The following is a 12185-nucleotide window of genomic DNA, read 5'->3' as shown; positions in this document are numbered from 1 at the left end:
CACACAGAAAAGGTAATAATTATACGTGTTTCCTAATTTTAAATATCAGATGCTAAACAGGGGAGCTTTAACATACTACCATTCTATTCCATTTCTTTCTTTATTGTGTGTGCACATGTGAGGGAGGCAGGGCATGCAGAGTGGCAGTTACAGGACAACTTCTAGGAGTCTGTTCTCCCCTTACACCACGTGCATGCTGGCGATGGAACCTGGGTCAGGCAAAGTGCCTTTACTCACTGAGCCATGTTTTTGACTCATTTAATACAGTGTGTTTAGTGACAATCTAGAGAGAAGCATGAGTTATAACAGGGGACGGATGTCATTTCTGTCAAACTCATCATTCCATAAGGATTCTCAGTCTTTACATCGGCATGTCCACGCACACACATGCATTGGTTTTTGGACCTGCCTGCCTCACTCACAGGGTCCTGAAAATAACACGCCAATACAGTTCCTTTCTGCCATTCAATAACTTATGGTACGGTGTATTACTTTGCTGGTCCAGCATGACCTTGGAATGACATGGTTCCTGCCCCTGGGACAAGGCCAGCAAGCGTGGGTGAGTGTCGATGGCCACTGTGGGCTAAGGCTTGTTTGTATAATAATGAACATTTTTTACTTTCCTTCTTCAAGGAATGTTTTCCCTGTTAACATTTGTGACTACATAATAATCAGAGACAGTAGTGGGGTGGGGGCAAAGGTGTGGCTAATGTCTCAGCAAAATGGTAAATGCTGGGACCTTCACGATAACCCTTAAGGCTGTGGGAAAAAACTCTAAAAACATGAGTTCAAAAATATATAATTTCTGAACTATGCAAAATATAAGACTACAATATGAATTAAGAGGAGCTTCATGAATCTAAAGGAACAAAAGCAGCTGTGCTGTGAGCCAGCTTGTCAGAAAGATACTAAGGAAGAAATGTAAAAAAATTTAAAAACCCAGACATGGGATTCCTTCCCACCTTTAACCATTTATGTTCCTGGATGAAACACACACACACAGCCTTTATATTTAATATGCCTTGAGCAGCACAATAGCTGGGCAGCTGTCCAGCCTCCATGATGTTAGAATCTATTTTCTCATCAATAAACCCAATTGGGCAACCCTCTGGGTTACATTCTCTTGGCCCTCTGGGCACCTTTTTCATGGTCTCTAACCCAGGAAACCCTTCTAGCTATTGGCTGTTGGCATCTTTAGTTACCAATCAGAATTAACTCAGGGCAGAGTCCCTCAGACTATGTGCAGATCCCAAATCGTGGAGGCCAGCACTTAGCATTACAGTAAACAATAAAAGACAACACCTCAACAAAGGAGATAATGAGACTTAGGGAGTAGGGATCACAGGAGATCCCACCCAGCTGAAAGTTTTTGTTTATGCTTATGAAAGCAGACAGAGTTGACCAGGGACAGAGAAAGGTTAGGCCCTGTAGTGCGTTGGCCTAATCTGCTTGTATTCTAATGCTAATTTGGGGCCCCCCAAACTGTTTGTCCCAAGGAAGAGAGTGATGCTGCCCCTAGTTAATTGTAATTGGTGAATAAAGATGTCAATAGCCAACAGCTGGGCAGAAGAGAAATTGGTAGGGTTAGGCTTTAAGGGCTTAGAGAGAAGGCACCACCAGAGGAGAGGAGAAAGAAGACGCCATCATGTAAGAAGAACTGCAGGAGGGAGAAGGAGAGCTGCCATGGGCTAAGGGCCAACTGGAGCTAAGAGCAGCCCAGGTGGAACACAGGAAAGTAGATTCTAACACGGAGGGGAGGCAGCTGCTCAGCTATTGTGCTGCCTAAGGCTATTGAAAAATCCAAAGGCTGTGTATATCATTTTTCATCTGGGAACATAAATGGTCAAAGCCAGGGAAGAAGCCACGAAGGCACCAGGCACCAGAATTATCTACTACAGGCCCAGGAGTGATAGAAATGGTAATTTCAGGGTGGGATCTCACCCAGCTAGCTTATTGTCTGTGCTTAAGAGGCCAGCAGACCTCTGAATTCTTTTGCAATGTTAAAAAAAAAAAGTTCTTGTTGTCTCCAAAGAATCAAAGGGCTGGGGTCCTGGGATGCTGGTTCAAGGGATAATCAAAGGGAACCTGGAGCAAATGATTGGATTGATATGTAAAATAAAAGACTCCTATGATAGAGATGAACTATCCAAAGATGAACAGAACACAGAGCGAGAGAGAGAGAGAGAGAGAGAGAGAGCGCGCGCCTAGGATTTGACTTCCAGTCGTTTGTTTCCTCCCAGACACCCCCTCCCCCAGAACCCCCTCTCCAGGCCAAGGATGGTCTCTGGCCTTACTTTAGTTTGAAATTCTGGACCAAAGTAGCTGGCACTAAATTTTACTCTCACTAACTACCTAGCAAAAATGTAAAAATTCATTTACAAGTTTACGGACAAAGACCTTCCAAGCACTCCAGAACACATGACATACTCTCTGGTCAGAAAACATTTGGCTTTCTGAAGGACTCCACAGGCCGGCCACACTTGGTTAGCTTGTGTTGAAACATTTACACAGGACCTGAGTTCAAACCCTCAGCACCCTTACAGAAAGCCAAGCGCAGCTGCCCTGTGCATGCTGGCAACTCCAGATCTGTAGGAGACAGAGACAGAAACATGGCCACCTTGTGCATGGCAACCAGAGCTGTAGGAGAGGCTGGTAGCTAGCTGCCAGCCTGCCTCCAAGTTCAGTGGGAGAAAAGCCCTGTCCCCAGGGAATAAGATGGGGAGTGACAGAGCAGGACACCCAGTATCTTCCTCTGACCCATGTGTGTGCACAGGTGCAAACACTCACACATATACACGTGCATACCACACACAACAGAAATATCACATAAAATTGAAAACAATAAAACTGAACTTTCAAACTACAGGTGAGTCTCAAATTAGGACAACATGCTCTAAAAGGGCTGCATTGTTTCAGAATCCAGGAGAAAGGAGAGTGCTAACCCTAACCCCAGGTGCAGGCTTTGATACAGGCTCAGATAGGCCTTCAGAGGCTGGGTCACCCTGGCCCATCTGACATTATGATTTGGTTATGGAATGTCCCCAGAGGCTGGCTTGCCCCTGCAGGCATGCTCAGAGAATTCTGCATTTTCATTTCATGGAGGTATTATTTTAAGATTAAAAAACGGGGAAGGTGAAGCAACCCGACTGAGGTCACCCAGAAACAGGGTAGACACAGAAAGAAATTCTAAACCACATGCTTCCTGCTGAAGCCTCCATGGGGTCCTTGTAAGAACAGCATCTGAGCAGGGTGAGTGTGGGGTGGTATTAGTGCTGTAGGAGTTCCTTGTGAGACGGGATAGCATGTGACCCAGGATGGACTCAACTTTGTCAATTTCAGAAAAACAGTCAATAGGACAGAGAGACAACCTATGCAATGGGAAGATTTTTACCTACCCCAGACTTGATAGAGATCTAATATCCAAAATACATAAAGAAGTCAAGAAACCAGATACTAAACAAAACAATCCATTAAAAAAAATAGGGGGGGGTTGGGGATTTAGCTCAGTGGTAGAGCGCTTGCCTAGCAAGCGCAAGACCCTGGGTTCGGTCCCCAGCTCCGAAAAAAAGAAAAGAAAAAAAAAATAGGGTACAGATCTAAACAGAGAATTCTCAATAGAGGAATCTCAAATGGCTGAGAAGCATTTAAAGCATGTTCGTGTTCAACATCTTTAGCCACTAGGGAAATGCGAATCAAACAACTCTGAGATCTCCATTCTATCATAGTGGTTAAGATCAAAAATAGAAGTGACAGCTCACGCTAGCGAGAGTGTGAATTAGGTGGAAGACTCCTGCACTGTTGGTGGGAGTGCAAACTTGTAAAGTTACTGTAGAAATCAATATGACGGTTCCTCAGAAAGCTGGAACTGATCTACCTCAAGACCCAGCTCTAGCTACCACTCACAAGGAGACTTTTCAACTGTGTTCACTGAGACTTTATTCAGAATAGACAGAAACTGGGAACTATCTTAACTGAAAGAAAATGTGGTACATTTACAGGCAAATGGATCCAACTAGGAAAAAAAAATCATCCTGGCTGAAGTAAGTCAGATCCAGAAAGACAAACATGGTCTGTATTCACTTACGAGTGGATATTAACTGTTAAGTAAACAAGCAAGCTGTAATTCACAGACAGAGGCAAGGAAGAATACAGAGTGAAGCATAGATCTCCTTGGGAAGGGGAAATAGAATAGATTCTGTGACTGGGGGCAGAAGGGGAATAGGAGTGGGATGGGTGGGGGATGGAGGGAGAGAATGCAGGGAGAGAAGCTGGAACTGGGGGATGGTGTGGAAACCTGGTGCTATGGAAACTTTCTGCAATCTATGAGGGTGCTCCTAGTGACTTCTAGAAATAGAGAACACTGGTCTGAACTGGCCTTACTTTGAAGCCAGGCAAGGTTGCCTTGGTTAAGTTGCTGAGAACATCTGGTGGAGATCTCTAAAAACCCAGACTGATGTTAGAAGGCCACCCTCTGAGAACTGTCAGCTGTAGGCAGGGTTCCCTGGCTGAGGACAACTTCCACACAGCTCATTGAGTGTAGAGAGGTCAGGCTGGTGTGGGCTTGGATCCTCCACCTCTACATTCTAGTCTCTCTAGCCCAAGAAGGTACTCTGCAGGCTACTGAGAGAATCTCAGACACCAAGCCAGCCATAACGTCCTCCACCTTCAATCTCCCTGCCTGCAAGATGTTCTGGGGCAATGGTGGTGCAGAACTTGTGGGAGTGATCAATGTCTGACTTAAGCTGAGGCCCACCCCATGAAGGTGAGCCCTTGCCCTACATTGATTGGATGGCCAGAAACCAGAGACTAGATAACCCAGAGACTTAGGGGTAAGAACCAAGTATGATTGTCTTAAAAAAAAAAAAGATCAATGAAATGATTCCTAATGACATGGTGCTATATGCAGAGAATAGTGCCTTGTCCGGTTGTTATCAGAAAGGCTTCTTCAGGCAGCAGACGGAAGTGACGAGAGAGACCCACAGACAGACACGAGGAGAAAGAGTCTAAATTGGAGGTTTCCCCTTGGAGATTGGGAAACCCCATGGAAGAGGGTGAAGAAAGACTGTAGCAGTCAGAGGAGATGGAGGACACCAGGAGAACATGGCTTATGTGGGCTCACAGACACTGAAACAGCAAGCATGAGGTCTCCATGGGTGCTTAATATACATACAGGCCTTCTACATATGTGTTATAGATCTTAGCTTGGCATTTTTATGGGACTCCTAACAGTGGGAGTGGGGGTGTCTCTGATTCCTTTGCCTGCCCTGGAGACTCTTTTCCTCCTACCCGGCTGTCTTGTCCAGCCTTGATAGGAGAGGGTTTCTGCCTTGTCTCAGTGTGTCTTATTTTGTACTGTTTGTTGTCTTTCTTTTTCCTGAAGAAGAAACAGAGAAGGAGTGGATCTGGGGGAGCCACTAGGAGGAATGGAAGGAGGAGAAATTGTGGTTGGGATATATTATATGAGAGAAGAAATCTATTTTCAATAAAAAAAAAAAATGAGAAAAATGAAGTTCAGGAGATCTTCATTTGGACCTTCCTTCAAAAAGGATCTTGTTTGAGTGGAGTGTTAGCTGGCTGTGATGATGCTCAAGACACTGTCTAAGACAATAAAAAATGCTTGACATGAATGACAAAACCTGATTCAGCCAATTAGGTGCACACAATGGGAAGTGTGTGTATGAATCTGTTTCCTGCCATCTGAACACTCATTGCTAAGCACCGGACACTGAGCACTGGACACGCAACTCAACGGGAGCCGTTAAATATGGGTGAGTCACATATCCTGGTTATTGAGTCTGGGATGAACAAGTGCTTCCTGGAACGAAGCTTATGGGCGAGCCAGACATACACAGGCAAGTGCAATGTAGTGCTCTGCGTGCTCTGGGTAGAGAGGCACGGGGCAGTTTAATGGCAGCCTGGCAGGGCTCTTATATTAGCTCCAGGCCAGTCAGAGATTTCTGAAGGGACAAATGATAGTGAAAGTCAGTTGTTTCTACACTACCCCTGGCTGAAATTATCTCCTACCTTTCCCCTCTGAAGTATTGAGTAACTATTCAGTTTAATTTAAATCATGGGAAAAGGAAGGAAAGCAAATTTACTTAAATTTATTAGAAAAGTATTGATAAACACATCAAGTCTGGCTATACCCAAAAGGCAAATGTCTGTCAACTACAACATTACCGGAAGTCAGGCTGGAAAACAATGGGCCACAGCTTACATCCAATCACACACTGTATCATGATGCTTCAACCTGCAGTGAGCCACAAGGTTAAAACAGAGCAGAAGGTGTACCATGTTCCAGGGTACACCTCTGTCAGAGCACGGCCCTTTCTGGGTTTGTATGCAAATACAAATACTGTGGCCAGAAAGGGGGTTCAGTGGCTACAATCATTTATTCTCTCAGAGGACCCAGGCTTGATTCCCAGGACAACTATCCAGGAGTCTAACCTCTTCTGACCTCTTAGGTACCAGACACATGTGGTGCAGTCATGTGCGCAGGCAAAACGTCTCTAAACATAAAAAATAAAAATTAGAAATACCTAAAACAAATGTGCCACTGTGCCAGTGGTCACACAGCATACAATATGTACAATTATGTGCACTGTGCACAATACTCAGGATATACTAAACGACTGTCTAGTTCTGTACTTTTCTTCCTCATTTTGGAGGTCTCTTACTTATAAAAACCAGCCAACCGTCAAACAGTGAGCCGTGTTAATAGTGGCATTAGGCCCAAACAGCTGTGTTTACTAGTCTCTGGGTTATATCAAGAGGTCAATGTCTAATTGAGATATTTAACATTTTTTACTTTAAGGTGTTTGACTCCTTCTGTCTTCAACTGATTGATAAAGTACTCCTGAATCAAATTAAACTCATTAGTAAGCTGCTTGGTACAGGGCAGGGCACTTTTAAAACAGGCTGCAGGGATTTAAAATGAGGTCTCGGTTCTCAGAGCTCCCGAGCATCACAGAGAATATACAACCCATCAGCCAATCGGGTCACTTTAATTAAGTTTGGTAAGCTTAAGTTGTGCTTTGGAGTTTATTTAAGAAATAACTGTGCTTCCGTCATTATTTCCATTTCAACACCAAGCCACAGAACCTTTTAAAATCTTGGGTTAGAAGTTTTCTTTTTTTTTTTTATAAAGATTTATTCATTTATTATATATGAGTACACTGTAGCTATCTTCAGATACACCAGAAGAGGGCACTGGATCCCATTACAGATGGTTGTGAGCCACCATGTGGTTGCTGGGAATTGAACTCAGGACCTCTGGAAGAGCAGTCAGTGCTCTTAACCACTGAGCCATCTCTCCAGCCTTAAAAGTTTTCTACTACCTAGAAACCACTTCCGGCCGAAGCCGGGTGAGACAAGGGATTCCTCTCTGCAGACAATGCATCAGAATTGATGCTTCCTGGAGCGACCTCAGAATGTCCATAGACGCAATGGCCCGTTAGTCTCTCAGTCCAACGCCACTTTTCCGGGCATCTTACATTGCATGAAGTCCCTTGCCAAGCACTGGAGATTCCTAGGGGCAACCAACAGGGCCTCAGCCTTTAAAGGTGACTGTTCTCAGCTGACATTTTCTTCCTGGCCAATATACCTAGGGGATCGTCGGATTTATCATGCTAGGCTAAGTCCCCATTTCTCAATGTCCCCATCAAAGCAGGACTCATTCCATTGTCCTCAGGATCACCAGTTCACCTTAACCCAGATTAATCGCTCCCCTAGCTTTAACTTCCAGTCTTCCCCCACCCCCTTATTTCCCTAGTCCCTCTTCTTTTGTGCAACCTCAAGATCTCCCTTTTCAATTTCTTTTTTGTTGTTGTTGTTCTTTTTTTTCCGGAGCTGGGGACCGAACCCAGGGCCTTGCGCTTCCTAGGCAAGCGCTCTACCACTGAGCTAAATCCCCAAACCCCCCCCCCCTTTCCACTTTCTAATCACTCTCAGAGACCCTGTCATCCCCACCATTGCCCTTTTAGGGGCCACACTCTGTCCCCCAAACACACTTAATATCCAACTTCAAATCCAGACGCTATTCCTACACAGATTCCGATACCTTCTCTCCTTTGTAGTGCAATCCATTCCACTCCTCTACCTCAATGTGTAGCCTAGTCGTCCCTCTCTTATTTAGTGTTAGGGAGTGTGTGGGACCCTTTTTCCCAGTGTCTTCGAACTGTGTCTTGGCTCCGTATTTCCCTCAAGGACCTCTATTCAACGCTCTCCCATGTCAACTGAGGAACCCAAGACTTCTTTGGGATGTGTTCCATACTTGGCAGAGTCATCCCGCAGTGTCAGAGTCCAGGATCTCCTTCAAGCACCTTCACTCAATGCCCTCCCATGTCGTGGCAGTCACTTGGACTTCCCTGGGGTTCCCTTCCCTCCTCCGCAGCGACCTGGAACTGTGTAGGTGTCTCGCATCTCCCCCTAGGGATCTTAATTCATTCCTTTTGTTGCCCTGTTTGAGACCTGCAGGTTTCGGGGTCCCTGCAACCGTATAGCTTCACGTTCCTGCCGCACCAATCTCGGCTCCGATGTCCCCCAAACCCTCCGGTCCACCCATCCCTCGGTCGCACCTCCTCGGCAGGCTGCGTGTTGAGCACCAGCACCAGGCAGGCAGGGTGGCAGTGAAGCCGCAGGAAAAGGTAGAGTAACCGGTCGGCGCCGAGCCCGCGGGCGCACACCACCAGCCCGTCGCTGTCGAGCAGTTCCAGCACCTGCTGCCTCTCGTACTCCAACAGAGGCGCCATACTCTGGCGTTCGCCCGGCAGACCCCGCTCCATGGGCGCCCTTCCGGGACCGCGGCCGCGCGTTGACGGAAAGAGCCGAGTCGAGCCGAGCGCTGGCCGAACGCAGAGCAGGGAAGCGAAGGTGGGAGGAGCTTGGAACAGAGGTGGCTGCAAACGCCAACTCTGAGAGTAGGCCGGATGTGGCCGAAGGGAGCCAAGTTCAAGAGGACAGCCTGCCGATTGTAGCCGAAGAAGAGCCGAGGGGGGACAAGTGTGGCCCGAATGTGTCCGAGCCAGAGGGCGGATCTAGTTGAACTCAGCCGAGAGGTACCAAAAGCGTTAGGGTGTCGGGGTTCCCCATCCCTTAGTTCTCTGGACCTAGACATAAACTAACAAAATACAAACTGAGAAATCTAATCCACGTGATCCTCTTATACCGACAGTTCAAAATGTTAGCTGTCAGTATTCCAAGTGCATCCAGAATTGACACTGTTTTTTTAGCGTGCAGGTTTAGTCTCTACTTTTACAGGTATTCCCTCCCTCACCTTGAAAATTTTGAATAAGCATAATACCTTATGAGTTTCAGTTTCTTATTTGCAAAGGGCTGGAATACAATAAGATATTTTACAAAGCCGCACTCAGGTGCCAGTTACAGCCTCGTTCCACCTTCCACTAGAGGGACATCTTGGGTCACGTTTGTAACTACTTAAAAACAAACAAACAAACAAACAAACAAACAAAAACAAAAAAACAAAAACCCAGGTAAGCAATCTAGGAGACATTCTCTCTCAGAATCCCCTATTCCCCTTCATTGTCAGCCCATAACAAATGAAGGCAAAATAAAAACTCAGGAGCAGCCATGGTTAACAACGTGAAATCTATACTTTTTAGTGCCCCCATGCACCGTGTCGTTGCACCCTCGCACACACACACACACACACACACACACACACACACACACACACACACACCCCTCTTTATGAAATAATAAACAACCAAGATTCGAAACCCAAGTTTTGGCTTACCAGGTGGGACATGCTATCCCCACATGCTGGAGTAAATTCAAGGCCAGCTTGAGCTAGAGATGGGGACCTTAGTGGTAGATCCTGAGTCTGTCACTAATACTTCTCAAATCTCTGATGTAATCGTCTTTTAAAGGCCTTTATGTGGCTGGGTTTTCTGTAATGTAGAGGCATATGCTTGTGTAGTTACTTCCTTGAGAACATTTAGTTGACTCCCACTCCTCCCCACCAGCATTCTACAGCATTTCACTAGCTGCATTTATACAAAAGTTCACCAAGCCCTCACGGTGCATTTCTGGAGTGATGATTAGTGAGGTAAAAAGGACACCACATTTATTTCTGGAGTGGATGATTAGTGGGGTAAAAAGGTCACCACATTTATTTGAATCTGCACAACCCTCATTACGTTGCCTTCTTGTCCGCCATTCTCCATGTCAGCTGTCTGAGAGCAGATCTGTTTTTCCTCCCTCCTTGGCTTTCTCCAGCGTTTTCCTTACGCTTAGTCACAATGAGAACGGCATATAACAATTCCTGAATCTTCCTGAAGTGGACAAAGATGCCTGCAGGTGGCTTCCATGCAGCATTCCTGAGAGCCAGGAGATAATGCCTGAGTTCAGCAAGCAGGTTATATAATCAGGCAAGGGGACAGGCTGGGATGGCGCGTTTCTTAGGCTTAGTTCAGGGTGCAGTACATAGGCACCCAGCACACATTCAGAGGTGGGTGTGTGGGTCACAGTGCTGATCTTTATACCAGAGTCCCCCCAGGCTGTGGCAGGTAGAGCAATGCAACCCCAAAGATGCCCACACTGAACTCCCAGAACCTATTATTTTTCATGGCAAGGGAGACTTCATAGATGTGATTAAGCTAAACTCTTTTGATGGAGAAGTGATATTGGATTATCCAGGTGTGCCCAATATTTTATAAAGATGTGCTTAGGGGTAAAGGGAAGGCAGGGGAGTTAGCTTCCAAGGAGACTGTGAAGGGAAAACTAAGGCCAGAGTGAAGTAGAAGGGACCAGGAAAACAGCCTTGAGTAGCAGAGGAACACCTTGGTTCTCCCTTGGAATGTCAAGAAGTAACCCAGCCACCATCACCAACCCATTGTGCCTTTCTGGTGCCTAGACCGGGAAGCCATTGCATTTGTGTTATTTTTAAAATCCTCGGTTTGGGGTGCTTTGTCATAGCATTAATGGGAAAGAGATGCACAAGCTTTTCTTATTTTGATCACACTGAACTTTGAAGATGAAGCTCCCGGCTTATCAAAACAAACAAACAAACAAACAGAAAAACAAACAAAGCTGTAGATAGGGCCATGTGAGGGAGCAATTATTTTAGAAGGTCAAGACTTATTGAAAATTCAAGCACATGTACAGTGGTGGGGTAGAGCTCAGCTGAGGAAGTGCTTACTGTGAAAGCAGGGGTACCTGTGTGATCCCTAGAATCCAGGTGAGAGGTCGCACTGGAGGCTGTAGTTCTGCTGCTGGGAGTCGGTGACAGTCCCTGGGGCTTGCTGTCCAGGCCAGTGAGAGAGCCTGTCTCTAACACAAAGTAGTCGTCATGGTGGCTCAGCTGGTAGAGTTTGTCATCTAAGCCTGCTGACCTGAGTTTGATCTCAGGAATTAACATGCTGGAAGGAGAGAATTGACTCCTGAAAGTAGTTCTCGGGCTTTCCACCTTTGTGCTGTGGCTCACGACTTTTGTAAATAAATGAATGTAATTAGAAAAAACAACCAATGTGGACAGTGACTGAGAATTGACACTCAAAGTTGACCTCGGGTCTCCACATGTGTGTGCACTCAGTGCATATACATGAACATATATGGGTGAGTGCACACACGCACACACAATAGCCATGGAGATGCATAAATATGCATGCAGTATTCCTTCTCCCAGTGAATGTTAATTGAGCATACAATGTGTCAGGTGCTGTACCAAGTGCTAGGGTCTCAGGGAGCAAAGCAGGCAAAATCCTTGTCTTCTGTTCTTAGGGAGCTAGTGTACGAAGAAGTCCGTTGATCCTCTCATTATGTGAACTGTGGTTATTTCTTGAACATTCCTAATGGTCCAATCACAAGAGAGTGCTTGAAAATTTTTCATGCACCCCGAGTAAGCAGACTCCCAGAGAGCTATTAAAGTCTGAATGTGGACAGGGACCAATATCTAATATATACTGAAGAAATTGTAGAGCAAAAATCGATAGCATGGTTCCACTTGTCTAAAAATATCAATAGTATTTTCACAGGGCTGCATGAAATGTGTTGGAAAGAAATGAAATCTCTGGGAGTTAAGACAGGAGGTCAGCATCACCTTTTACGTTTTCTGTTTATCCACCTCTGCTCTGTCTGATTTTCCTTCCTTGAACTTACATTGCCTTTATAATAAAAACGAAAGAAGAAACTCTCCAGCTCCTGTGTAAACCCTTGGTCAGCACCAG

General features: G+C 45.7%; 1 protein-coding gene across 1 annotated transcript in view; it reads right to left on the bottom strand.

The window, feature by feature from the left end:
* Ercc4l1 (excision repair cross-complementing rodent repair deficiency, complementation group 4-like 1) overlaps window positions 1-8834 on the bottom strand; it is a 38264-nt gene extending 29430 nt beyond the window's left edge. The window contains exon 1 of the mRNA XM_063270016.1: window positions 8495-8834. Within this exon, the coding sequence (XP_063126086.1) occupies window positions 8495-8783 (289 nt within the window). The 5' untranslated portion in view covers window positions 8784-8834. The remainder of the gene's footprint in view (window positions 1-8494) is intronic.
* Between the last annotated feature and the right edge of the window lie 3351 nt (window positions 8835-12185).

The sequence above is a fragment of the Rattus norvegicus genome, chromosome 10, assembly GCF_036323735.1.
Source record: "Rattus norvegicus strain BN/NHsdMcwi chromosome 10, GRCr8, whole genome shotgun sequence".
Lineage (NCBI taxonomy): Eukaryota > Metazoa > Chordata > Mammalia > Rodentia > Muridae > Rattus > Rattus norvegicus.
Note: the sequence above shows the minus strand (reverse complement) of the source record. Positions and strands in the feature narration are given on the sequence as shown.